Source organism: Neodiprion fabricii, chromosome 1 (genome assembly GCF_021155785.1).
Source record: "Neodiprion fabricii isolate iyNeoFabr1 chromosome 1, iyNeoFabr1.1, whole genome shotgun sequence".
Classification (NCBI taxonomy): domain Eukaryota; kingdom Metazoa; phylum Arthropoda; class Insecta; order Hymenoptera; family Diprionidae; genus Neodiprion; species Neodiprion fabricii.
Window position 1 is genome coordinate 994781 of NC_060239.1, and position 25042 is coordinate 1019822.

Below are 25042 nucleotides of genomic sequence, written 5' to 3' on the forward strand. Positions count from 1 at the left end.
AGCCGCCATCCACTCTTTGAGCAATCCGTACACGACGCTCTGTCTCCTGCATCGCCATCGTCATCAGCAGCAAAAAGATTATTTCCAATTCAACTATGAAAGGGTCCGCCATGATTTTCCTAACCTATAACGAATCGTGCAGAGAAATCGTAAATCAGTCGGTTATCTTCATTTTGCAGTTCACCTTCTAGATCATATTTGACAAAAGTTTTCCATCAAGCGAATGAAGTTATCAACGTTAACGTACGAAAACATAGCGGGACAGAAATCACTATTTTTAATTTTTATAGTGACTTTGAAGTACTCAAGTTTTCCAAAGATGTATAATTTACATGATTCAATGTCTTGTAATTTACGTCTGCATCTCCAGACATTCGTGCAGCTGCTGAGCAACAATTTCATCCTAAACGCGAATCATAACAATAACGTTATCAACTTCAGCTTCATCGTTGCTTCTATTATACTCCCCGGGCAGCCCCCGAAAACTACCTCGAGCCTTAGATGGCGGGCGTAAAATCGTCGGAAAATCAGACGATTGTCAGTTATCATATCGTAACGGCGGCTTTTCGCGTATTCGGCTCGTCCGACGTCGACGTCTTGCACGACGGAGCGAAGATGACGGACCGAGGATGGCGGGGAGTCGTTACTTGTCGTATACCTACGCATACTCGCGCCTCCCCAACTGCCACCGAATGAACGGTTGGTTAGCCGAGCGATCTATTCCCGGAGCTGACACGTAATCGCAAAACATTGCACCCACAGCAACGGCCAACTGCCTTTTTTGGCCGGTTCTTGTAGCCCGCCGACCGAACCATAGATCGATCGACCCCCTCCCCCTCCTGCGCCCCTGACGGTTATAATTTGTTGCTCAATGATTGTCAACTTCCGATTTTACCGCGCTGTGCGCGGTATAATTAAACGCGCCGACGACATCGTGCATGTATTGCGAATCTCTACGACCCTTGGTTCCTTGGTTTCGAATCCGAATCCCTCCCGCCTCCTCAGTATTACCAACCCTAAAGAAATTCCGTTAGATCTCAAAAAAAATTAGAGTCCGTTCAAGAAAAGAGAAATGTTGTTTTCTTATTAAGAAATATTATCGCTTAGACCGGAGTCCGAAGAAAATCTGAAGATCTCTGACGAAATATAAAGACTGATAGCGAAATCTCTAAGTGTGGTCGGTGAAATCGAAACGACAGACCATAAATCGACCAATTGTGAGGTTCGTGAGAAAATGTGTATCAAATAGACAGCGGCGAAAATTTTCAAACGCACTCATTTGACACGGTGTTCGTTCCGAGTATTAGAAGTTGAAGTATATTATATAAGTAAAAGTTCCTAATATCTTTATACTTATAATTCAGATTGTAGGATACAAATGTGTCTATGTTACTCCATTCGGTAATTATCATTGCATATTTCTAGGAAAATTGTCCATGTTATAAACCGAAAAAATGAAATATATCATGTACTCCTGTATTTATCGAGTTTCAATACCGTCAAACATCACTCTTGAAAATGAGAAATATGAAGAATTATTGTGGTGCCATTGAAATAAGAAATCTAGAGAATTGTTTTGGCGGCATTTAAAGAAATATTCGTCTGCGGTTGGCAACGCCGCCCCTCCTAACCTTACGCCTCTTTTTCTGGCAAGTCTGCTGCAAGCTATACAGGATTCGAGTTTTTGAAAACATTAAAGCTTGTATTTCTAAAGCGGGAAGGAAAATGGTGGGGTAGGGGAGAAGTTCGTCAGGTATACGCGAGGAGCCAAGATAGCCTTGTGTGTGGAAGAGAGAGGAACGTTGACGAAATTAGAGTAGATTTCGAAGGTCGTTAGTCAATTTTTAAGTTTTAAATAGGTAGCGCGAAATGCGAAAGAGCACAGGTTAAAGCAGAAGAGATTTTTCGTTGCTTTTTTTTAGACCGAAGAATCGCAATTCTCGGATATGATAAATAATATTCAGGGCTAAGAACCGAAAGAACGTATATCACAGTTTTTCGGCAATCGATGATTTCACTTTCACAAGAGCGTATGCAACAAAAATGAACTAAAGTAAATTTACACCGTGTATTTAATAAGAAAAATAGTGTGGGACGATCATTTTGTTCTTAGCCCTCGATACATCTATTTCCTTATGTTGGGTTTTGGCCATTTGAAACGAATCCTGATACAAGCAATGTGCTTTCAATTTTCCGCTGCTAAAAATTACTGCGTCAAACTCATGTAGAAAATTAAAATGCAACAAAATTTCAACGATTTGAAATAACGACGAACGCGGAAAGAATTGAACACTTCAAGGAGGACTACTAACTAATTGACCGAATTCAAAAAAAAATATTTTGAAATTGAATCATGTACACCTCTGAGAAAATAACAGAAGTTTAAAATGATGAAGGTAAACAGTAAACAACACACGTCGCGTAGCGATCTGTTTTTGTCGCTGTCTTGTCTCATCTGGGATGGATCTGCCACGGAATAGCAAATAGATTTGAATAAGTCAGTCGATCGGCGTCTTCGGAGATGGTTCCAAATTTAGTGTCAAACGTATGAGTAGCATATTTTGATGTTCCACGACCACGTCGCTTCGCTCAATGAACCAGAAACTATGATTACGTGGTACTTGATCGTAGAAAATAAATATGTAAAATCAAAAAATTCCTCTCCAAGTATGGGTTCATCATGGCACTTTGATTAAGTGACGTCATTCTCTTTTTCAATGAAGATGACAAAGTCAGTGATGAAAGAATTCCCTAGCCCCAGAATTTTGCCTCGACACAAATCAGCTGTTTTAAATCTCTTCCGCATTGCAATAAGCTGTAATCTGTAAAGTTCTTTCCCTCGTAATAATCAAGCCGAAACGATATCCGCAAATTATTGCAATGTGATTTTCCCCTGAACCCACGTGTCATTTAACGGTTCTCCGAGGATGTTGTCGACAGGAAGTAGCCGCAACAGTTTTTGCATCCGCATGTCTGTACCCTGCGTAAAAAGACTTTCCCCGAAATCGAATCAGTAATTCCGCTTAAAGTGTAATGAAAGCTTTTATTAAGTCTGTATCCAACATTTGAGCCAAGTTCCTTTTACTCGTACAACCAAGATGTCTTTCTGAAGAGTATAGCACATTTGAAACCAACCCGAGTTCTAAACTTGTAATCCTGCGACGTAAAATCATTTTGCGATAAGATAATCATAATTGGTCAATTGGTTCAGTAGGACCGTGATGAATTATTGCTGCGGATCGATAAACCTATTTCCGATTTAATTACAACGTGATCGAGTCTGCGCTATTCCATTAAGTAATAACGATTTCTACTCTGATTAGGGTGGTTCAGTTTTTATCATTTTTTTCGAGTCACTACTCGAAAAATTTATGACAAAAATTAAAGAAAAAATTGTGTTGTCAAACCTGGAGCTAGTAGGAAAATATTTAGAGGTCGCTAGCAATTATTGTAATATTTTTTATTTATTTGTATATGTACACCTTACGGGCTTGTTGTTAGTTTATTTTTTTCGTATCGTGGTCCAATTAATCATTGTTCCTAAAAATCGGTACTGAAAACGAAACAGGAACATTGAGGTAACGCGATACTCCTTTATCGGTAGCAAAAACTGTTATCCAAATTTCTCCGAGGCGATTAATCTTTCGCATAAAAGTTGCGAACAGCTAACTGCGGAATTGTTAGGCGCAGTTTGCTGTTGGTTGGTTAACGATTAATTGGACCACGATACGAAAAAAATATACTAATATACACAGACAAGTTCGCGAGGTGTAGACATAAAAATAAATAAAAAATATTACAATAATTTGTAGCGACCTATAAATATTTTCCTACCTCCTTCAGGTTTTACGACAGTCTTTTGTTCAGTATTTGTCACAAATTTTTCGAGTGGCACCTTAACATGAAATGAAAAAAGTTAGTAAAGGAACCACCCAAACGTGTACCGAGCCACGAGAGGATCCGATGACAGAATGACTACAAATTTCCATGGGATTTCCAAAGTTGCCACGTTCGGCATGGCGGAAATGCGTCTACCTTCCGTAGAACGAAAAATATGATATGACGGCCGAGCGGTTAGAGAATAGGTGAAATAGGAAGGCACCGGGGGTTCGCCTTGCCGCGTTTATGGCTCCTGGAGGAAGCCGCCTAGTTCGGCGACGCCGCGACGCCTCCGCCGCCTCCGCCTCCACCCCCGACGCCCGCGATTCTCCTCTTCCGTCGAGATGCCCGAGAGGCGCGCCTTTTTCGTTCCTGTCGGGGTAGCCCCGTCGCATTTCGATGCGTGGGCGTATAAACGAGAGCATATATTTGAGGTCGGGAGGGTTTTCGGCACAGACGCCGCTCCACTCTGTCCCGTGCACGGTACGTACCATACGGCTGACCAGCCGCAGCTCGATCCATCCATCCAATACCTACGGGGTCCAGGGGATATATCGGATATTTTTGGATACTTGTGGATAATTTTGTACCATCGACGCCCGTGTTTGGACATTGGAAGTTGCATATTGGATAACCGACATATAGTGAATACCATAAGAACCGGAGGACAATTTCGTAGCTGAGTGCGAACCGCGATCAAGTTCTTTTTGCAAATTTTCTTTTCTAATATTTTCACCTCGTCCTGTGGTTTCGATTACCTCGCTGAATATCGTATAGCGTCTTTCGTCCGGTTTACGTAATCCAGCAAATCCAGATCAAAATTTTCGTGCAATCGATCGTCAGTAACACTTTATCGCGGAAAATTTTCAACTTTTAATAATTGTTCGTTGGGTTCGCTTAGTTTGAGCTTGTAATAAAGAAATTAATCGTTAACATGTGTCGGTGATGCTGTAATGTGATGTAAGAATTCTTCGCGGGCGAATTGGATCGATCAGGCCACGTTTCCGTTTTTTATTTTTGATTTCCGTGGCAAGCGGCTGTAATATAATTTTCCATCTCGACCCTCAACATATCCAAAAGTATCCGGCCGAACGATAAACGTATAATAAATAATAATTCTTATTTTCTACACAAATTCAGAGGAGTTATTTATAGTTGAGGCAGAAAATGTTTTATTCATACACGGAGCTGATAAAGACGTATGATTCGAATCTGTTGTAAAGTGAAGTTTTACGCGATTGGGAAAAAAGTAATTCAGTGATAAACACGATCAAACAAAGTCTTGTTAATTAAAATAAATTTTTGTAAAGCTCCTCGATTTTGTGGATCTTTTTCTTGGTATAAATTTGGTAAAGTTTTACTAAACAAGGTTTATCGAAACATTGAATGACCGCTGCTGCACTTTCGAGGCGCGCGCGTTTCCGCTGCGTCGAACTCACCGGGTGAGGAAACGTGCAACTGCAAATCGCGTTTCCCGGAGCCAAATTTTCATTAGAGAAACTTGTTGACTGCCGAAACGAGTGTTGCCATAGAAGTTGACGTCAATGTTTTTTGACGCTGCTACACTATTGCGAAAAATTAACTAAACATAATGTCCCGGTAGATCCACTTGAAATTTTCGTTATTTGTTATATTTCTGTTAGTAAATATGACACAATTTTTTTGTAATTTTAACATTTAAATTTTCATATCAACGTGTAATCCGTAATCTTTCCTCTTTTTTTTTGCACTTGGTAATACGTTAAAAAAATAGTCAAATCAACCCGAAAATCACAGTGAACCTGTTGGAAATATTTATTCTAACCGTGTGCTCAGTTAACAGAGCAATTACTGCTTTGTTCTAATCATTAGAATCATGACATACGATATTGTATTAATTTTTCGTCATAATTCATATCTTGCAGTATAATTGACGCGATGATAATACGTTCCTTTTAACTGTGCCAACCGCCAAAGGCAACGCGGAGCGTTTTGAATTTTTTTCGTTGGGTGCATGGTTCAACGAGTCAAAGTCAAAGTAAATAACGATGCAGAGGAAGGCGCAGACTCCCTTGGAGAGCAGAGCTTGCGCTTATACGGAGCGTCGCGATCTGCGTACGATGTCGAATTTCTAAAGATAGCACCCGCGGACCGAAAATAAAATAGCATAGTGCCGCGCTCTAGGGTTCTCCTTATGTCGACGGGTCTTCTGGTAGCAGCCGCCGTCCTTCCTTAGTACCGTTTGCCATATAGATAAATTATTTGCCTCATCCTGCACCCTCGGACCTATTTTAGCATCGCCCTTCTAACTTAGCTACATATTTTATACATTCATTTTCGATACTACGTGTTTAATCTCACGGATGGAGTTTAATCCGTTTCTTCTATTTGCATTGATTAATCATTTTCATCAGCTTTGATACGGGTGTAACGTTCTATCTGAAAGTTCCGAATCACGCTACAGAGGACATTTTTTTAAATTCACCATTAAAAGGGTGTAGGTTGAAGTTCGAGTGAATTCCCAGGTGAATAATCGACGTCGCGATATTGTAGATGCGCGGTTTCCGTTACAGTTTTACACTGTGATCGCTTGGTACGGGGATGTACATACATTTCTTGCACACTTCTGTCAAAAAGAGCACCGTGCGCAAGGAAATTGATTTTCTGTGCGACACGCCGAATTTGTGTAATATTTTGGATTGGAAAAAGATAGTTTTTCCGCAAGAATTTGTTGATCGGGGTGAACACGGAACCAGATAGGTATGACGGTGAAATTATTCACTTCCGTTAGCCGGTTCGTGCGTTACAAACTGGCAAAGTATTGGCGAATCTTGTCGATTGATGCCTGAACGTAAAGGCATAGAACGCTCAAGATCGTTGTTACGTTTGTTACAGATCCTAGAGAAAAAGAAAACAAGAAACCACCACAATGTGTGACGACGAAGTTGCAGCTCTGGTCGTAGACAATGGCTCCGGTATGTGCAAGGCCGGTTTCGCCGGAGACGACGCGCCCCGCGCCGTCTTCCCCTCGATCGTCGGTCGCCCCCGTCACCAGGGAGTCATGGTCGGTATGGGACAGAAGGACAGCTACGTCGGTGACGAGGCGCAGAGCAAGAGAGGTATCCTCACCCTGAAGTACCCGATCGAACACGGCATCATCACCAACTGGGACGACATGGAGAAGATCTGGCACCACACCTTCTACAACGAGCTGCGCGTCGCCCCCGAGGAGCACCCCGTCCTCCTGACCGAGGCTCCCCTGAACCCCAAGGCCAACCGCGAGAAGATGACGCAGATCATGTTCGAGACCTTCAACAGCCCCGCGATGTACGTCGCGATCCAGGCCGTCCTCTCCCTCTACGCCTCCGGTCGTACCACCGGTATCGTCCTCGACTCCGGCGACGGTGTCTCCCACACGGTCCCCATCTACGAAGGTTACGCCCTGCCCCACGCCATCCTGCGTCTCGACCTCGCCGGTCGCGACCTTACCGACTACCTCATGAAGATCCTCACCGAGCGCGGATACTCCTTCACGACGACCGCCGAGCGCGAAATCGTCCGCGACATCAAGGAGAAGCTCTGCTACGTCGCCCTCGACTTCGAGCAGGAAATGGCCACCGCCGCCGCCAGCACCTCCCTCGAGAAGAGCTACGAGCTCCCCGACGGCCAGGTGATCACCATCGGCAACGAGAGGTTCCGCACGCCCGAGGCCCTCTTCCAGCCCTCGTTCCTGGGTATGGAATCCTGCGGCATCCACGAGACCGTCTACAACTCCATCATGAAGTGCGACGTCGACATCCGTAAGGACCTGTACGCCAACAACGTCCTCTCCGGAGGTACCACCATGTACCCCGGTATCGCCGACCGTATGCAGAAGGAGATCACCGCCCTCGCCCCGTCGACGATCAAGATCAAGATCATCGCTCCCCCGGAAAGGAAGTACTCCGTATGGATCGGTGGATCCATCCTCGCCTCCCTCTCCACCTTCCAGCAGATGTGGATCTCCAAGCAGGAGTACGACGAGTCCGGCCCTGGAATCGTCCACCGCAAGTGCTTCTAAGCGGTTCGCCATCAACACATGCACTTTTCCTATCAATTCACTGTATCGCCGTACCGCCGTTTCAATTGCTCCTCTACTGCTTTACTTCTTGTATGTAGAGTGTTTCGCGGCAACGGTAGTAATCATAACACAAACGTCATCTTTTGTATATAAGTTTACTTCAATGCAATAAACATAATCTTATATTCTTACAGTGGACGAATTTATACTGATTTTGAAAAATTAAACCCGTTCCCTGGTTTCAGTACACCGTATAACATTTCGGTATTTATTCTTCGACTGTCAAAAATAATTCAGGTATATCTACTTCATCGACAATTGCAGTTTCTTTTTTCATTACTATTGATATAGTCTTGGTCACGACATCTTCGCGCTCGTCAGTTTAACCCACGACACAAAGTAGGACGCGTTGTAAAATTAGCCCAGATACCGTTCTACCCCTCGGTACACAGATCGCGCGAAGACGTGGCTTGAAAATTACGTATAACTGCTGCAATCGTCGTCTAGTTCTACTACTTTCGCAAATGCTCGTAAAGCATCGGTTAATCATGTATCAAAATACGAGTAGCTGTACCTCAATTTGTCTAGATCAATCAAGCAGTACTCGAAAGAAAAAAAAAAGCCAGAGACTCCATCAATCAGTGCAATTCTATTAAACACCTTATATATTAACAAATACTGTCAACGACCCGTGCAATTGTCTAGCTAGCAGTAACGTATCGATGCAAGATAACTTCGTGAATCTCCCATGGCACCGTAACGAGTAGGGCCCACCAGGGATTGCAAGAACACTGCGATTACCAAATTTGGATAAAAACAAACATACGTACATCCAACCATAAACAAGCGAACAGGTCAAACCATCACAGAAAGTTCGCAAGTTGTGAATTTCACCCGAAGTAAATAAATCGTACATTAGGAATTCGTGCCAGGAAGAAAAACGTAGGAAAAAAATGACCAAGTCGATCAACCGGGGGATAAAGTCTGGTCCCTGAATCCTTGAAGACCGCAGAACTCGTGCGTATCCACAATTCAAACATATGCATACCTAATATACGTAGACAGGAAATTAATTTTCTCTTTCGATGCAGAGACGGAGCTAGTCGTCCTCCCGGATAAAGGAGAAGCCTGATCGCCCTCGCCCTTCGGAGAATCCTAAGCCTTCTCCTTCCGTTCTTTGTCTCCTCGGCGAAGATCGCCTCCCGGGTCTCGTCGTCGCCCGCTGCAGCTCTTCCTCTGCATGACAGACCATCGGGTGCTACCAATCCCTCCCCCTCCCCCCCCCCCCCCGCCGCGAAGGGGCGAGCCGCCTTATTTGGATCCCGGGGGCGTCGCGACGCTGGGCACCGCGTGTGAGGAGCAGGGCTGTTGTGTCGGTGAGCACGAAGACAAAGACTCCCTCATCGAGCACCTATGGCCTAGCCCTGCACGACGACGCCGGCGCCGGCAAGTACGTGTGAGAGCAGATTTCCATGTAAGGGGCGGATGGCTATTTTCGTCGGCTAACCGTTATGGATATAGGGAGGCTGCGACGCCTGCAACGCGCCACTCGCTGCTCGCTCTTGCACTACACGATTGCCTCGGCGCGTCCTCGACTTTTTAACAATTAAACGGTACGGAATTATTACTGTAACTAACATCGGCTTAACATCTTAACACTTGCGCAGACTGTAATATCGTCCCGGTCGTCGGACACTTCGATTGGTTTGGATCAGTGCGTTTCAACGTCGTCTACGCGATATCGCGGTTTATAATCCCTCGTACCGGCGAAGTGTTTAATCCTTGGTTAATTAATCCTCGTATTATCTAAGATCTCATAAGCTACAGTTTAACACGGATTTTCTTCAGACGATTTTTGAAAGCACTCCGAATTAACTTGCTTCTCTGCACACAGGCAATATCGTAAATATCATCCAGTCGTGAATTTGGTAGATTTAAATTTTGATTCTCCATTACCTTAACTGGTTACGAACTTTTTATGAAAAATTGCACACTTAGGGAAAACTAAATGTTTTATTTGGTTGATTATACGCTTATGGTAAATCTGTGATTGCTCGCTGTGAGAATATTGTGTCAGGTGTGAAAGATTCTCAGTTCGATTATCTGCCTTCTTTCAAGTAATTCAAAAAGCTAAGGTTTGTGGAAATTTCTGCTTTACCCGGGAATTTTAAGGCAAAAACACTAAGCTTGTAAGTCGATTTACTAACGCGTTGTAAAATATCGTGATACTAAAAAACCGACTGATTGTGCGCTAGTCGTGCAAAGGATGAAGCAACGCGATAAAATACTGAGACTATTTGACTTTTCGAAAAAAAGCTCATACTGAGAGTCGAGATCCGCATCGAAGGGTGGGATAAGATCTGTTTGCACTTGTCTCAAATCGTATTGAGTAAAAAAAAAGGGCTGAATCTGGGTATTGGGGGAGTACAGATGGCTTGATGTGGGATATCCCAGAGACACATAGAATAGAAGCGATGTTCTTTTGCTGCAATTTTATCACACAATTTCTTAAAATCAGTTCTTCGAAGTAATATTGAATAAAAATCGGAATTCGTGAAGTCATTACCGACGATCAAGGGTCTTTGAAATTTGATTTGGGAATGCATTCTACATTTACCAAACTTCTTTGAGCAGCAGTATCAAACAAATTCTACTTTAAATACTTATGAAAATAAGTTTCTGTTTGCTTCGAAATATTTAATCTAGAATGGGAAAAATCATATCGTTATAAAATCATTTCCAATCCGATTCTAAATTCTAATAGTACAAATATGTACTACTCATTTAAAGAAGATGCAGACTGTAGCTCATAATTACTTTTTGCATCTCATGGGTATTGAAATTAGTTGATTAGAATTACAAATCGGAGGACAGCATCATTAAAACTACAAGTTCTTCAGATCGATACTGGTTTTTTTGAAAAATACTCCTCCTCATTGTTCAAGATGAGTGATCAAAAAGTTTCAGGTTCAAAGTAACCTGACCGTCAGGTTCTTCGTCGTCGTCGTCGTAATTTTGTGTGATTTTTTTAGAATAAACTCTGTTTTTCAAGTGCATAAATTGTGGACCCGGATTATGAGTTTGAAGAGAAATGAATCTTATTGTTAGTTGGCGATTTGCTCAACCACTTTGATACGCCAACTGTGAGATAACCGTGCCTTTCTGTATTACAGCATCCACTTGTACTAACCACCAATCAAAATGTGTGACGATGATGTTGCGGCACTTGTCGTTGACAACGGATCCGGTATGTGCAAGGCTGGATTCGCTGGCGATGACGCCCCCCGAGCCGTATTTCCCAGCATCGTTGGTCGCCCTCGACACCAGGTTGGTTCATGTTTCTTTTTTTCTTCCATTGTACATTTAACAGCCTGTAACTTATGTGACATGCCAAGGCTTGCGAGGAATTAATACTTGCCTCTCGATTAGCGTTACTAATCTCGTCCTTCTCACAGGGTGTGATGGTCGGTATGGGGCAAAAGGACAGCTACGTGGGCGACGAGGCTCAGAGCAAGCGAGGTATCCTCACCCTGAAGTACCCGATCGAACACGGCATCATCACCAACTGGGACGACATGGAGAAGATCTGGCACCACACCTTCTACAACGAGCTGCGCGTCGCCCCCGAGGAGCACCCCGTCCTCCTGACCGAGGCTCCCCTGAACCCCAAGGCCAACCGCGAGAAGATGACGCAGATCATGTTCGAGACCTTCAACAGCCCCGCGATGTACGTCGCGATCCAGGCCGTCCTCTCCCTCTACGCCTCCGGTCGTACCACCGGTATCGTCCTCGACTCCGGCGACGGTGTCTCCCACACGGTCCCCATCTACGAAGGTTACGCCCTGCCCCACGCCATCCTGCGTCTCGACCTCGCCGGTCGCGACCTTACCGACTACCTCATGAAGATCCTCACCGAGCGCGGATACTCCTTCACGACGACCGCCGAGCGCGAAATCGTCCGCGACATCAAGGAGAAGCTCTGCTACGTCGCCCTCGACTTCGAGCAGGAAATGGCCACCGCCGCCGCCAGCACCTCCCTCGAGAAGAGCTACGAGCTCCCCGATGGCCAAGTCATCACCATCGGCAACGAGAGGTTCCGTTGCCCAGAGGCCCTCTTCCAACCCTCTTTCCTGGGAATGGAATCCTGCGGTATCCATGAAACCGTCTACAACTCGATCATGAAGTGCGACGTCGACATCCGTAAGGACCTGTACGCCAACACCGTTCTCTCAGGTGGTACCACCATGTACCCCGGTATCGCCGATCGTATGCAGAAGGAGATCACCGCCCTCGCCCCGTCGACGATCAAGATCAAGATCATCGCTCCTCCGGAAAGGAAGTACTCCGTATGGATCGGTGGATCCATCCTCGCCTCTCTCTCCACCTTCCAGCAGATGTGGATCTCCAAGCAGGAGTACGACGAGTCCGGCCCCGGAATCGTCCACCGCAAGTGCTTCTAAATAGATTACCTCATCTTCAAATCGCCTTTCCAATGTTTCTCTACCAGAACAAAAAATGTCAATTAACCAAAATGAAAAAGGAGACGTTATCAAGCGGAAGAAAAAACTACTCAAGTGCCTTTATTATACACATTTATCAGACTGTATTGTACTTTGTAGTTTATACAACTATAATTATTTGTTACGATCATTATTTATTATTACTCTTCATTATTAGCGTATCGCATCTACTGAAATCGTATAATTATCATTGACGATCTATAATACGATTTCAATTAACTTTACCGGTCGCGAGCTCATATTGAAGCGGGGCGGCCACTTCCTACTCTATCACTATACCTTAAAATTAATAAAAATTATGTTATAATCCAATATTGGCTTGAAATATGTCCTAAACAGCGGGATTCGGGGTTTTTTATGAGTATCCCGTAATCAATATCACAGGATCAATTTGAAACTTGCGTACTCGTACGCATTGGTACATACATTTCATTCACAGCGGGGGGCGGTGGACTCAAGAAGTACGCACATGCGTGCCATGTGCCTTTGCAGATACACATGTTGTAGGCACGCCCTGTCCCACGTCTTCTTCGCTTTAGTACGGGCGTAATTTAACACGAGCATCAAAACCGAGCGACAAATTAAGAAAACGTAAAAATAGTCTCCGCAGTGTAAATGCCGACTCTTGATGCTGTAATGTACGCGGCGTGCGGACCCCAGCTGTGCCTACCCTTACAAGGCCCCGACCGCCCCGGTGGTCGTGGTAACTGCTGTTTATTCTCGAGCCTGGCTAAAATTAGCCTCCGCACATACCTATATCTCTAGCCTCTGTGTCCTCGGTCCAGTCTAGCACCGCTGAAGCTTCGTCGATGCGTCCATTATTTCCCTGCTCCTCTTGTACCAGGCATAAGTACTATATTTCATTACGAGCCTTGTCATTTTCACGAAAAATTCAAACGGACAAATTATGAAATCAAATAATACGCTTTATAGACGTACTGCGCAGTCCAGTGTTCTTTACAGACGTTTAGAATGCTACTTTTCAGCCTTTCAGCTGCATTTCTAATTATGTTATGACTGGCATTCCTTTCGCCTAGTCGCAACTAATATGAGATCAGCAAGCTCGTCAATCGTTCGTGTCACAGCTGCAAGAAGGCGAGTGCTTAATCATACTCAATACTTTAATCGTTACAACGTGACAGAATAATGAGCTGTGAATTCCATGAAGTTCAGCGATGTAACTGAATTTGAACGACTCTCGCTTGTTTGCTTACGGCAAAAGTAGTTTTGAAAACCGCCGTAAGTTAGCGCCACTTTCCAGATCGGTTTATAGGGTTTATAGTCGGATAGACGGGTTTCAATTGGTGGAGTGGCCATATTCTGTACACGAAAGTGCCAATAAAAACTACACCACGTTGTATGCTATACTATTTGATTCCGTGGATTTGGTGTGACCACTATTTCATAGATTATTTATCCGTTACAACATTTATTGCAATGATAAATGGTATTCAGATTGCGTTAATCTGATATAAATGCAAATTTGGCTTATTTATCTTTGGCAAAAAATTAGTCAAATATAATCCTAGTTATTACACTTGAAATTCAGAGTTGCAAATGTCATTGTTCACTAGAGTGAATAATTTGCGGAACCTTTTTTATAACTCTCTAAGGAAATTGTTACAAACATTGGTTCACTTTTCTGTCACGCAGTTTAAATGTTCAATATACTTACCCGAGTCAAAACCTCATTACGCAATGCCGATGGACGTATACTAATAACAATAATATTATTGATCGCACTACGAGTTGTGTTCAACTTTTATTAATTGCATGAGTAAGGAAAGAAACGGTCAATACACGACCGTCATCCATTTAAGAAACACGCGATACTTATCCGATAATTCAGTAATAATCACGCAAATAGATATGAATATAACAGGGTTCAATTTACTTATAGAAATCGTGTTCCGACTCGTCCTTTTTGATGTTATTTTTATACCCTTTTTCAAAATCCTTTGCTAACACGATGTAGCGGTTTTCCCGAACTGCGTGCATCCCTGCCTCTTGGCATATCGCGTTTATATCAGCACCCGAAATTCTATCCGGTCGGGCTACGTAATCTTCTAAATCAACTTCTTCGCTTAAATTCATCTTTGTTGTTATCGTCGAAAATACAAGTCGCTTTTGACGCCGATCCGGCAAGGGAAATTCAATTTTTCGATCCAATCGGCCAGGTCGCAGAAGTGCAGGGTCAAGGGTATCAGCCCTGAAAATTTCACGAAAAAAATAACATTACCAGAATGACTATTATAAGAATAATTTTACGGAAACACCGAAGAAATTTACCTGTTAGTTGCCATAATGACCTTCACGTTAGTAGTCTGATCAAATCCGTCCATCTGATTCAAGAGCTCTAGAAGAATACGCTGAACCTCGCGATCAGCGCCAGTCTGAGCATCAAATCGCTTAGTTGCGATAGCATCAATTTCATCAACGAAAATTATCGCTGGTGAATTTTCCTTGGCTAGACGAAATACGTCTCGTACCATCCTCGGTCCTTCCCCAAGGTATTTCTGAACAAATTCAGAGCCGACGACGCGTATAAATGCAGCTGATTGACAGTTACAAGAAAAAAAATTCATGAGATATAATTGTGAGCTTGGTATCAATTAGCCGTGATAAGAAAATGGCTAAGTAATATTACCGGTAGTATGTCTAGCAACGGCTTTGGCAAGCATGGTTTTTCCACAGCCTGGTGGACCATACATTAGCACTCCCCTTGGCGGGTCAATTCCAATTTGTTTATACAGCTCAAAGTGAGTCAGAGGCAACTCTACAGCTTCCCTGATCTCCTGTTTCTGCATATCCATTCCTCCTATGTCACTGTACTGGATGTCTGGCTTCTCATCTGTATCAAAGAAATATTGATTTGTCAGTACATTTCACTTCATCATCATAATAGTCAAACAGTAGGTGCAACGAGTCAACCACACTTGAAATTTGCTGAACTGCGTTCAATGAAACATTTAGAAAAACTGTTAGGATTTGTAAAATATTTAAAAAATAATTGGACAAATTTGTATTTACCAGGTTGTAGCATAGATATGCTGGAGTCAGCCTCAGGAGGAAGAACATCAACAAGAGCATTACTATGTTTGTGGAGAGCTACACTTGCCGAAGGTTTCAATAGCTCACGGTCTATGGTCGAAAGTATGCGAACATAATAGTTGGAGCCGGTCGTTGATCCAACAATGCCAGTATTTTGATCTACAGCCTCTAAGAACTGGCCGATTACTAACGGAACACTCTGTATACGTTTGACCTCTTCCTGGGCATGTAAGTACTCTTTTTTCAAATTACGTTGTTCATCTTTTATATACTCTTCCTGGACCTCAAGAAATTCTAGCATACGCTGTAATTTCTACAAAACAAGTTAAGAATTCTACTTTAATTTCTATCCTTGAAGTAAGTAGCAAACAGCTTCGATTTCTTCTAAAATGTAAAGTTATTCACCTTGTACTTAGTGTAGAGGTCCTCTACATCCAGCTCATCACCCGCTCCGGAATAATGACCAATGGGTGGTTTCGAATCAACCTCTCCGACGTCCTGAAACAATTATAATGTTGTTGTTCAGTCTCGTTATTCAGTAAGTATAATTCGCACAATATTTGATGCTAACTTTAAGGATATTTTCAGAAAAACAAGTTTAGAGGCAGCTGCAAACGAAACATTCAATGAGGTTATGGCAGTTTCCACATATTTCGGTTTTAAGGCATTTTGAGCAGGATTTCAAAGAATAATTTTAATGCAAAACCTCAAATTCTCCATGAAATCCGTTACCTTGTCGGGTAAAACGATCCCAATTTCTTCCATTCTATCAAAACGGCTGCTTCTTGACAATTCGTGTCACTTCTTATCACAAAGGGGCCGATGACTGTGATCTTTCAGGCGTGCTCCATGGAATGGAGAATTATCTGTATCTGTGTTCACATATGCAGCGTACTCGTCTTGTTACAGCGCTACCTGGTGTGGACACGGTTGAATGAAAATTTTGCACGCGATAGTTGTTCTTACTCCCAGAACCGGCCAAACCACTCCAACCATACTCCAACTGTTACGAAACATAACCCATGGCTGAGAGTCATAGCGGTGATTGGAGGACAGGTTAATGCACGTGATATACGCGTAGATTGTTTGAAGTTTGAATGGCGGTTTGCGTAACGAGTTTTTAGGCGTGCGTACCTGGAGTGCATCGAAAGTTTAATAACCGTTGTTTTCTGACTATTATAAGTGGATATAATTGAACCGAGAGTGATATTTGAGGCGGATACCACTATGAAGTCCTTGTAAGTCTGTTTTATCACATCCAGAATCGTCAAAGTTTAAAAAACGCCAGACATAGGTTATTTTGACAGATCTTATTCATGGCATTATCGAATGATCCATATCTCCAGCCCTAATTAATTGATATTTAGACTTTATATAAATAAATATGATAACGCCTAACACACTATAAACTTTCATTTATCACATAAATCATTCAAATATTTCAGTCGCCCTAAGCCTCCAACCTCCGCAAGGAAACCTACAACTAGGCCAAGAGCTTACAACTTGACAAGTCGAGACCCGGTTCAGGTGTATTGTCGAATAAGGCCGATGCAATATGAGTCGGACACGTCTTGCATGAAGGTGATATCTCCCACAACTATAGTGATAACATCACCAGAGTCAGCTGCCAACTTCAGGAACGGAAATTACAAGGAAATTCAAACTACGTTCAATCAAGTATTCGTCCCAGATGTTGGGCAGCGAGAAGTATTTAATACAGTGGCTCTTCCACTTATTGAAAATCTTGTAAAAGGCAAAAACAGCCTATTATTCACCTATGGAGTCACTGGCAGTGGAAAGACTTACACAATGACTGGGGAACCCCAGAACGGAGGAATAATGCCACGCTCTCTGGATGTCATATTCAATAGCATCGCCAACTTTCAGGCCAAGAAGTTTGTCTTCAAACCCGATAAGCTCAATGGCTTTGATGTACAGAGCGAAACAGACGCTATGCTCGATCGGCAGAACGAGCTACATGCTGGCTTTATGACTCCTCGTCCTGGAAAATTGAGTCGCAAGTAAGAATGATTGATTTCTAAAAATTGTTATTCTAGTGTTTGTGAATGTTTAATATCATAGATTTTTCACCATTGTTTTAGTCGAAAAGGCGACAGCGATAGTGACAGTAATCCAATGATTATAAGGGAAGCGGATGAATCACAAGTTTTGCCAGTTGAACATGATAATGTTTATGCAGTTTTTGTCACTTATGTTGAAATATATAACAACAGTGTTTATGATCTGCTCGATGACGAGGATGTTAGGGTCAAGTAAGCACTTGCTGTTCATACACACAGTAAAAAACGTTTCTTAAACACTTTAACAAAAGATGAATTTCAAATTGAAAATCGCATGGGTACCTTGTACATTTTAGGAATCGCTTAAAATTTAAGAAGGTTGTGCCAACTATTATTTTTGTTCATAATTAGATCTCTGCAGAGTAAAATCGTACGAGAAGATGGAAACAAAAATATGTACGTTCATGCAGTTACTGAGGTTGAAGTAAAAAGTGCTGAAGAAGCATTTGAGGTATTTCAACGTGGTCAACGCCGACGCCGGGTTGCTCACACAGCTCTAAACGCAGAATCTAGTAGATCACACAGTGTCTTCACAATTAGACTAGTACAGGTAATTATGGGGTTCATTCATTATTCCTGAATTATTCTAATAGCTCAATCTTTTACCCAGGCACCGCTAGACTGTCAAGGTGAACAAGTAATACAAGATAAAAGAGTGATCTGTATTAGTCAACTTTCCCTGGTTGATCTTGCCGGAAGTGAGCGAACAAACCGAACTAAAAATACAGGTCAAAGACTGAGAGAAGCAGGTAAGTTGTCTTTAACTATTGATAGTATTAAGAATGAATTTTCAAATTTTTTAAATTCGTCAGCTGATGTTTGCCAACTTCTTACACATTTAGGAAACATAAATAATTCGCTGATGACACTTCGTTCATGCCTGGAAATATTGAGAGAAAATCAAACTCAAGGAACAAATAAAATGGTTCCTTACAGAGATTCTAAGCTCACACACCTATTCAAAAATTATTTCGATGGTGAAGGACAAGTCCGAATGATAGTCTGTGTCAATCCCAGAGCAGATGACTACGATGAGACAATCGTACGTTTGTTGAAACATATATCCAATATGTACCTCCAATTTCTCATGTTCCATTCCTTGGTCACTTAACTATTTTCATATTTTCTTCTGATGCATGGGACAGCAAGTAATGAAGTTTGCGGAAATGACCCAAGAGGTACAAGTCACCCGACCGACAGCCACGAAATTGGACCTTGGTTTTACACCTGGGCGGAGACAAGCCAACAAGGTAAATTGCACAGATTGCATATAAATAATATTGGTGGTTATGAAATGACATGTGAGAATGATGATGGCGTTTCAAACAAATTCTCAGATATTCAAAGAAGCTAAAAGTAGATTGGAGAAAGAGAGGCGACTTGATACTGGAGATCTGGACGTGGATCTAGGACTAGTATACAGGTATTATAATTCACCAATTCATATCGCTCTCCAGAGATGCCCATCTGTTTACTTGATAATTTTTTAATCGTCCATACTCCGTCACTTCAGCTTGGGAGGTCCGTTCCCAGAATTGGAAATAAATAGTCCACTCAACGATCAGATAATCACTACTCTCATGCAATTCTTGGAGCAGCGCATCAACAAAAGAAATATCTTACGATCAGATCTGGAACAAAAACGTAAGTTTGGTCTTGCCACTATGTTGACTGTCACATACATATTAATTTTTGTCATCTCATTTCAGAAACGGACTTCAGAAAAATGCTACTAACACTGGAGCAGGAAAATATGACTCTAAAAGTTGAAAATGCATCTGCAAAAGCATTTAATAACCAGGAGAAAAAGAAGGTAATCTCTTCGTACAGTTCAGTCCGTGTTTTACCTCAAGCAGAGTATATCTTCAATTAAACTTGTTCTCTTGGTAGGTTTCAGCTTTAGAAGGTCATATTTGTAAAACAGAGGCACAGATAGATAGCTTACTCCGTAAATTGAACAGTGCCAATGATACAATAAGAACGTTGCAACAAGAGGTGAGTTGAACTTTGAGTTTCTAATGGATTTTGTACTACACGATTTTCAAATTCTACTTATTTCACCATACATGAATATTTGTTCTACTTTTAGCTAAAAGATAGAGACATGGTGCTAAATCAACGAGTAATAGATAAGCAAAGAGTAAAGCAAAAATACAACAGCAAAATTCAGGCAGAAACTGAGAAAATGTCTCGAGAATTGGATATAAAACTGCGACAACAGCGGCAACATTTACAGGTATATGATTTCACGTGTCCATGTACAGTTTTCAAGGAGAAATTTATTCATATTTTGATCCTGTATTTTTCCAGAACCAAATGAAAGAAAAAGAAGACAAACTGCGCCTTGTAAAGCAAATTTTGGTAGATGAAACAAGTGGCACTTCACTGGGAATTCCTGTTAAAGATACTGTAGCTGTACCCCAGACTCCTAGTGACACTGGTGCAGCTGCAACGCCAAGATCTGGAAATACTCATGTATCTCGAAAGGTATGGCATAAAAAAATATAGAGAGAATAAATCGAAGAACACATTTTACATATAGTCTACCATTTTCTCACAGGATAAAGTGCCAGTGGCAAATCTCAGACACAGACGATCACAGAGCGCCGACAGATGGGTTGACCACAGACCCGGAGCTTTAGTTCCTGTTGGCACTGTTCTTCAACCTTTGATGAATCGTCGTCGCAGCATTACTCGGCTCACTGATCCAAAAGCTATCACTGAAGGAGCATCCCGATATTGTCTAGTAGCCCAAGAACACGATACCGATGGAGAGCTGGAAACTAAACTGTACAAGGTGAGTTCTGAATGTTAGAAATTAGTAGTAATAGTTCGATTTTCACTTCGTCGTAGTTCATTCCTAAATTCTTCAATGTATATTTTTGCAGGGTGACATTGTTCCAACGAGTGGTGGTGGCGCTCAAGTAGTATTCAACGACGTTGAATGTTTGAAGCAGATGTCTCCTACAGCGAGGAGAAAGCGTAGCGGAGCTCCAAATTCCCAAATTAACGGACACACAGATTCTTCTGAACATTGTTCTACAGCCGTAGAAGCTCACACAAAAAGGCCTCGAATGTAGAATGTCGTTATCTTGCCTCTCTCCTATCATCAATCGAGTAACATATATGAAGACTGTCCTGTTAATTTAACTGAAAAATTATGATATTTCCGAAGTGACCTCGCATAACAGACATATCGCACTCCCAGACAATGTAATCGTTGACCTCTACTTATTTTAATTCTTTTCATAATCATAACGTTGAAATTTAAGTTAGTGGTTTTTTTTTCTTCACTTAGTTTGTTATGTACTTCTTGAATCGTTATTTGCACACTTATGTTACTGGTATGAATCAGTAGTCTGTAGGAGAAAAAAGAAATAATATAGTTTTAATTTGCTATTAAATTTCATCATAATAGCACAAGAGAAAAAAACATTAACACGGAATTGAATTTTATTTTAGTTGTATTCGCATACTAATTATCGAGTTAGTAGGATCATTTCATTTTCCAATACGTTTATAGTAATTTTATAGAGCTATGAAGAATTTATGTTCAACATAATGAGAATGATACATTTTGATGAAAGTTTTGTCAGACATGGCAACAGAAGTGTGTTCATGATATATTCCACTGATGTAGTATTACATACAATAAATGCAACTTCAAACATTTTTTTGTAGAACGTTCCACTTCTTTAGTTTTAATTATGACTTGCACATCATACCAGAATGTTACTGTAAATTGAATACTAGTCATAAAGTTGAAGCAGTTTCATAGAACCACTGCACGAAACAGATAAAATCGTTTCAGATTAAGTTGATATATTTATGAGTTTTATTCTCGGATCTTTAGGAATATTATGATTTATCGATACAAGTAAACATTTTCGGGGACTCAAAATAAATAAATTAATCTCTGAGTATATTAAAAGTCTTACTTAGTTTTCTTCAATTTTTTTTCAGTCATTCAACGCACTAAATACGCCTTTGACATTCTTATTACCAATGTACCGTCAAACTGTTTTGTAAGGTTCAACATTAACCAGTGACGCTCTAAAACTGTTTTTCATTGAATCTACGCATGAATTGAAAATGGTAATTACAATCCCTATTCCGCTAGTTGCATTGATTGAGCATTCTCTTTAAAAACCAGGGAAACATAGTAACTATATTTAACAACACGTTTTACGAGGTAATAAATAAATACTAATTCTTGATAAAAAATTTCTGCCATAAATTCGACTAATGAAGTGTACGGTGAATCGCTTCCGTATTTATGAGAAAAGCTAGTTGTCACATTCAATCAAAATAATAAAAAATGTTTTTTTCATAATATACATGGATTTTTGATGCAAGATTCTTATTGACAAGAATTTGAATAAATAGCTTTTTCATACACATATAAATTGATAAAACACAGTCTAAGTTTGATTCATTATATCCAGAAAATAGAACACCTGTAAAGAATAGTGGTGAAAAGCTTCAAGCCATGAATGACGTCATAACAATAAAACGTCAATTCACGTCTTTTCTGCCTGTTCTCAAGTGAAAATTTATAAATTCATGTATCAAGTATGGATTTTATAAAAAGGCTGCACTTGGCTCTGTCTTTCCTTTTTCTTGCACCCGATACATTTCACAAATGCAAAGATAATATACATCTATCTACAAAAAATGAAATCAATTATCTTTTGTAAAATAATCATCAGTACTATGCTGTTTGCATCTCCTGCAATTTTTTACATGACGGTGTTTCAATGTTCTGCGCTCTCCGGTGTAATTCTCTATCAGCGAAATTTTGTGCTTTCCATATCATTGTGTCTCCTGAAAAAAAAGAAAGAGGAATAAAAATCCATTACTGGGATAAATTTTCATGAACTTATAGTAACAAATTGTGACTACTCACTGTAATTCTTCTCTCTATAACAGGCTTGTCTAAGGTTATTCATATATTCTTCCTCGACAGACATTTCTAATCTCAGAACGCTGCCTTGATACTCGCTATGGAAATTTTCTTTCACGTAATAAGGTACTTTCAAACTTTGCGTTGTCCGTTTAATGGAATATTTACTGTATACCGAAAAACGAAAATATATTATCGGTAAAACATACAAATCGTTCATGACATATAATAATAACAACAACAACAACAACAACAACAACAACAACCACAATAATGATGATAATAATAATGATAATGATATTTATGTATTGTGCTTTTGAGAACTGTTATTTCCGCACACTGGCCATGTTTCAAAAAAAAATTTGAACACATTCTGGTGAATTCTCCCAAAATTTAATTTTCTCATTTAATCAAACCACTTACGCATTCGAGTGCAAACTGTACACAGGATCAGAAATAAAGAAGCTGCTCATCATTGACAGAACGATTAATAGTAGTATAGGCAACATTTGAAGGAATGCTGTATAACCGTTTGCTTGCTGAAATGAGGTCGATAATTTTACATTATTGATATATTTGTAGAGACAGTCGTAGAAATAATTTTTACAAATAGTACTGTACCTGCGCATGGGTATGTTGCGCTTGTGCATCAGTTTGCCGAGCCCACCGCCCCCCACCCCGCCTGACATAAACATTTTGCTGTGGTAAACCACCGCCAAAAAACATGTTGAAAAGTTCCTCGGCAGTAATATCAGCTAAAAACAAAAATCCGATGTTATTGCTTTCTGTGAAATTCGTGGCACCTCTCAGAACATGAGAATTTTAGTCCATGTCGAGTATTAAAAAAATGTGCAAGGGTAAGCTGTTACCTTCGAAACCTCGAGTGTAATTGTAGTGCGTATGGGTTTGCCGACTATGAGCATTCTGTAACCTTTCTTCCTCAGAGCCGTATAGATCATATTGTTTCCTTTTTTCAGGATCTGTAAGGACTGCGACAGCATTGCCAATTGCTGTAAATGGTATAAAAAAGATTGAATGTTTTACTTCAAGATTAACAAACATTATACAAGCACATAAATTGTTTGAATAGGATATATGCCATAATGTTCTGAACATAAATAGAGTTTTTTGGTGCTGGGTATGAGTTAAAGAATTCTTACTTGACTCATGTGTGAGATTGGTTCTACCGGTCTATGTGAGAATCAATTACTGAAATGAAGTCTTGGTAATTAGAAATCTACTTATATTCAAGCTCAACTTGTGTCTAGAACAATATGATACGTGTGTACAAAACATGTGCCCATATGAAAATGCTCCACTGTGAATAATGCAAATATTTAGGAAATGAATCAGTGAGAAGTTTCAATTATACATAACCTTGGTTGACTATATTCTTTACACGTATGAAAGAAGCTTACCTTTAAAAGCCTCGGCAGCCCCGGGAGCTTTATTTTTGTCAGGGTGTAACTGGAGGGCTAATTTTTTGTATGCCTTTTTGATATCTCCATCTGTCGCATCTTTACTTACACCAAGAATTTCGTAGTAATCTTTACATTTCTTAATTCTGTAAGTTTCATGACAAAAATTATTATAATGACCATGTTATCAACTTATACAATACTGTGTTCTAGCGTTGGTGAAGTTCAGTTTGTTTTTCTGGATTCTTGAATACTTTGTATGATAAAAAAAAGGGTTTAAATGCGTGAAATGAAACTTTGAAACTGTATACTTTTTGACAGCATCTATTTGGTCCTTGCTGAAGTCATTGCTATTCTGATGAGACTGGCTTCCATCTTTGGAGGCAGTTTGACGCTTCCGAAGATCAGGTTCGCCTTCAGATTTCTGATTTTGCTTCGAATTCATTGATAATTTCACTAACAGATCTGTGACAATAAGAAAATTAAAGTTAGTCACGTTTCCTTTTTGACACTCAAGGTTATGAGGTTGGAGACAACTAAGAAGTTGATTAAACCGGTTAACTTCTTTATGATGGTGGTAGATAAATGAAATTAAATACTGAACAAGTGATATGAACCGACTATTTAGAGAGAAAAATGTATGTGAATTTAATAACGACGGTCATTTTTTTCCGTGCGCAGTTACGTAAATTCCGAGTAACGAATGTAGTCAAATATCGATGGAATATAATTTCGCGTGGTATAAGATAATTGATTTGTATTGCGCAGGTAATCAAACTAGACCACGTACCCTCAGCTTTTTTCGTTGGAAAAAGCCTCTGAGCTTTTTGGATGAATTTCTCGGCCTTGTCACATTTTCCCTCGATAATAAACTGCTCGGCTAATTCTAAACATCGTTCTGCTTCGTCTTTGTTGCTGTCCATTATTGTTTCCACAGAAAACAGACCAAATGCTTGAGTTTTAACCGTGACAGGGCGGAATGTGGCGGAAAATAAATAAAACCACAGTCACCTGGTTATTAATTTTTCATCACGGTCAATCCTACACGTTTACGTCACCGCCTACGTCAGTATCGCCTCGGAACTTGCAAAACTCTAGAGAGTAGAGTCGTTACTCTGCACATGGTCTGCAATCTGCACAAACTACATTTT

At 40.8% G+C, this 25042-nt stretch overlaps 5 protein-coding genes and 1 long non-coding RNA gene across 6 annotated transcripts; 4 read left to right on the top strand and 2 right to left on the bottom strand.

The window, feature by feature from the left end:
* LOC124186085 lies at window positions 1-14386 on the top strand. Its single transcript, XR_006871547.1, has 4 exons — window positions 1-41; window positions 641-642; window positions 2426-2431; window positions 14217-14386. It is a non-coding gene; the product is annotated as an uncharacterized LOC124186085 (long non-coding RNA).
* LOC124186048 (actin-5, muscle-specific) lies at window positions 4225-8111 on the top strand. Its single transcript, XM_046577397.1, has 2 exons — window positions 4225-4362; window positions 6754-8111. Exon 2 carries the CDS (start codon window positions 6788-6790, stop codon window positions 7916-7918), a length of 1131 nt encoding a protein of 376 aa, XP_046433353.1. The 5' UTR covers window positions 4225-4362; window positions 6754-6787; the 3' UTR covers window positions 7919-8111.
* LOC124186055 (actin, muscle) lies at window positions 9402-12571 on the top strand. The gene is made up of 3 exons (XM_046577408.1): window positions 9402-9531; window positions 11092-11245; window positions 11374-12571. The coding sequence occupies exons 2-3, from the start codon at window positions 11120-11122 to the stop codon at window positions 12376-12378; spliced, it is 1131 nt and encodes a 376-aa protein (XP_046433364.1). The 5' UTR covers window positions 9402-9531; window positions 11092-11119; the 3' UTR covers window positions 12379-12571.
* On the bottom strand, window positions 14188-16362 carry LOC124186031 (26S proteasome regulatory subunit 6B). Its single transcript, XM_046577373.1, has 6 exons — window positions 16222-16362; window positions 15895-15987; window positions 15469-15802; window positions 15086-15289; window positions 14728-14992; window positions 14188-14647 (listed from the first exon to the last, which is right to left on the bottom strand). Exons 1-6 carry the CDS (start codon window positions 16252-16254, stop codon window positions 14329-14331), a joined length of 1248 nt encoding a protein of 415 aa, XP_046433329.1. The 5' UTR covers window positions 16255-16362; the 3' UTR covers window positions 14188-14328.
* On the top strand, window positions 16310-22230 carry LOC124185954 (kinesin-like protein KIF23). The gene is made up of 16 exons (XM_046577215.1): window positions 16310-16407; window positions 16462-16727; window positions 16935-17510; window positions 17592-17762; window positions 17922-18120; window positions 18181-18319; window positions 18413-18612; window positions 18716-18820; window positions 18908-18993; window positions 19084-19214; window positions 19280-19383; window positions 19461-19565; window positions 19660-19806; window positions 19881-20057; window positions 20131-20367; window positions 20459-22230. The coding sequence occupies exons 2-16, from the start codon at window positions 16717-16719 to the stop codon at window positions 20648-20650; spliced, it is 2580 nt and encodes an 859-aa protein (XP_046433171.1). The 5' UTR covers window positions 16310-16407; window positions 16462-16716; the 3' UTR covers window positions 20651-22230.
* Window positions 21006-24959, bottom strand: LOC124186061 (dnaJ homolog subfamily B member 12). The gene is made up of 8 exons (XM_046577421.1): window positions 24682-24959; window positions 24203-24356; window positions 23892-24037; window positions 23343-23483; window positions 23095-23228; window positions 22897-23012; window positions 22477-22640; window positions 21006-22394 (listed from the first exon to the last, which is right to left on the bottom strand). Exons 1-8 carry the CDS (start codon window positions 24812-24814, stop codon window positions 22282-22284), a joined length of 1101 nt encoding a protein of 366 aa, XP_046433377.1. The 5' UTR covers window positions 24815-24959; the 3' UTR covers window positions 21006-22281.
* Window positions 24960-25042: the final 83 nt, after the last annotated feature.

Bases quoted from the DNA above. Each gene is read 5' to 3' on its own strand.
- LOC124186048 (XM_046577397.1), top strand. From the start codon at position 6,788: ATGTGTGACGACGAAGTTGCAGCTCTGGTCGTAGACAATGGCTCCGGT.
- LOC124186055 (XM_046577408.1), top strand. From the start codon at position 11,120: ATGTGTGACGATGATGTTGCGGCACTTGTCGTTGACAACGGATCCGGT. The intron at 11,246-11,373 runs GTTGGTTCATGT...TCCTTCTCACAG, and splicing joins TTGGTCGCCCTCGACACCAG to GGTGTGATGGTCGGTATGGG.
- LOC124186031 (XM_046577373.1), bottom strand. From the start codon at position 16,254: ATGGAAGAAATTGGGATCGTTTTACCCGACAAG. The intron at 15,988-16,221 runs GTAACGGATTTC...TAATTGTTTCAG, and splicing joins GGATCGTTTTACCCGACAAG to GACGTCGGAGAGGTTGATTC. The intron at 14,993-15,085 runs GTAATATTACTT...ACTGTCAATCAG, and splicing joins CGTTGCTAGACATACTACCG to CTGCATTTATACGCGTCGTC.
- LOC124185954 (XM_046577215.1), top strand. The intron at 18,821-18,907 runs GTAAATTGCACA...ACAAATTCTCAG, and splicing joins GGCGGAGACAAGCCAACAAG to ATATTCAAAGAAGCTAAAAG. The intron at 20,368-20,458 runs GTGAGTTCTGAA...ATATTTTTGCAG, and splicing joins TGGAAACTAAACTGTACAAG to GGTGACATTGTTCCAACGAG.
- LOC124186061 (XM_046577421.1), bottom strand. From the start codon at position 24,814: ATGGACAGCAACAAAGACGAAGCAGAACGATGTTTAGAATTAGCCGAG. The intron at 24,357-24,681 runs GTACGTGGTCTA...TTATTGTCACAG, and splicing joins TCCAACGAAAAAAGCTGAGG to ATCTGTTAGTGAAATTATCA. The intron at 23,484-23,891 runs GTAAGCTTCTTT...TACCATTTACAG, and splicing joins GGCTGCCGAGGCTTTTAAAG to CAATTGGCAATGCTGTCGCA.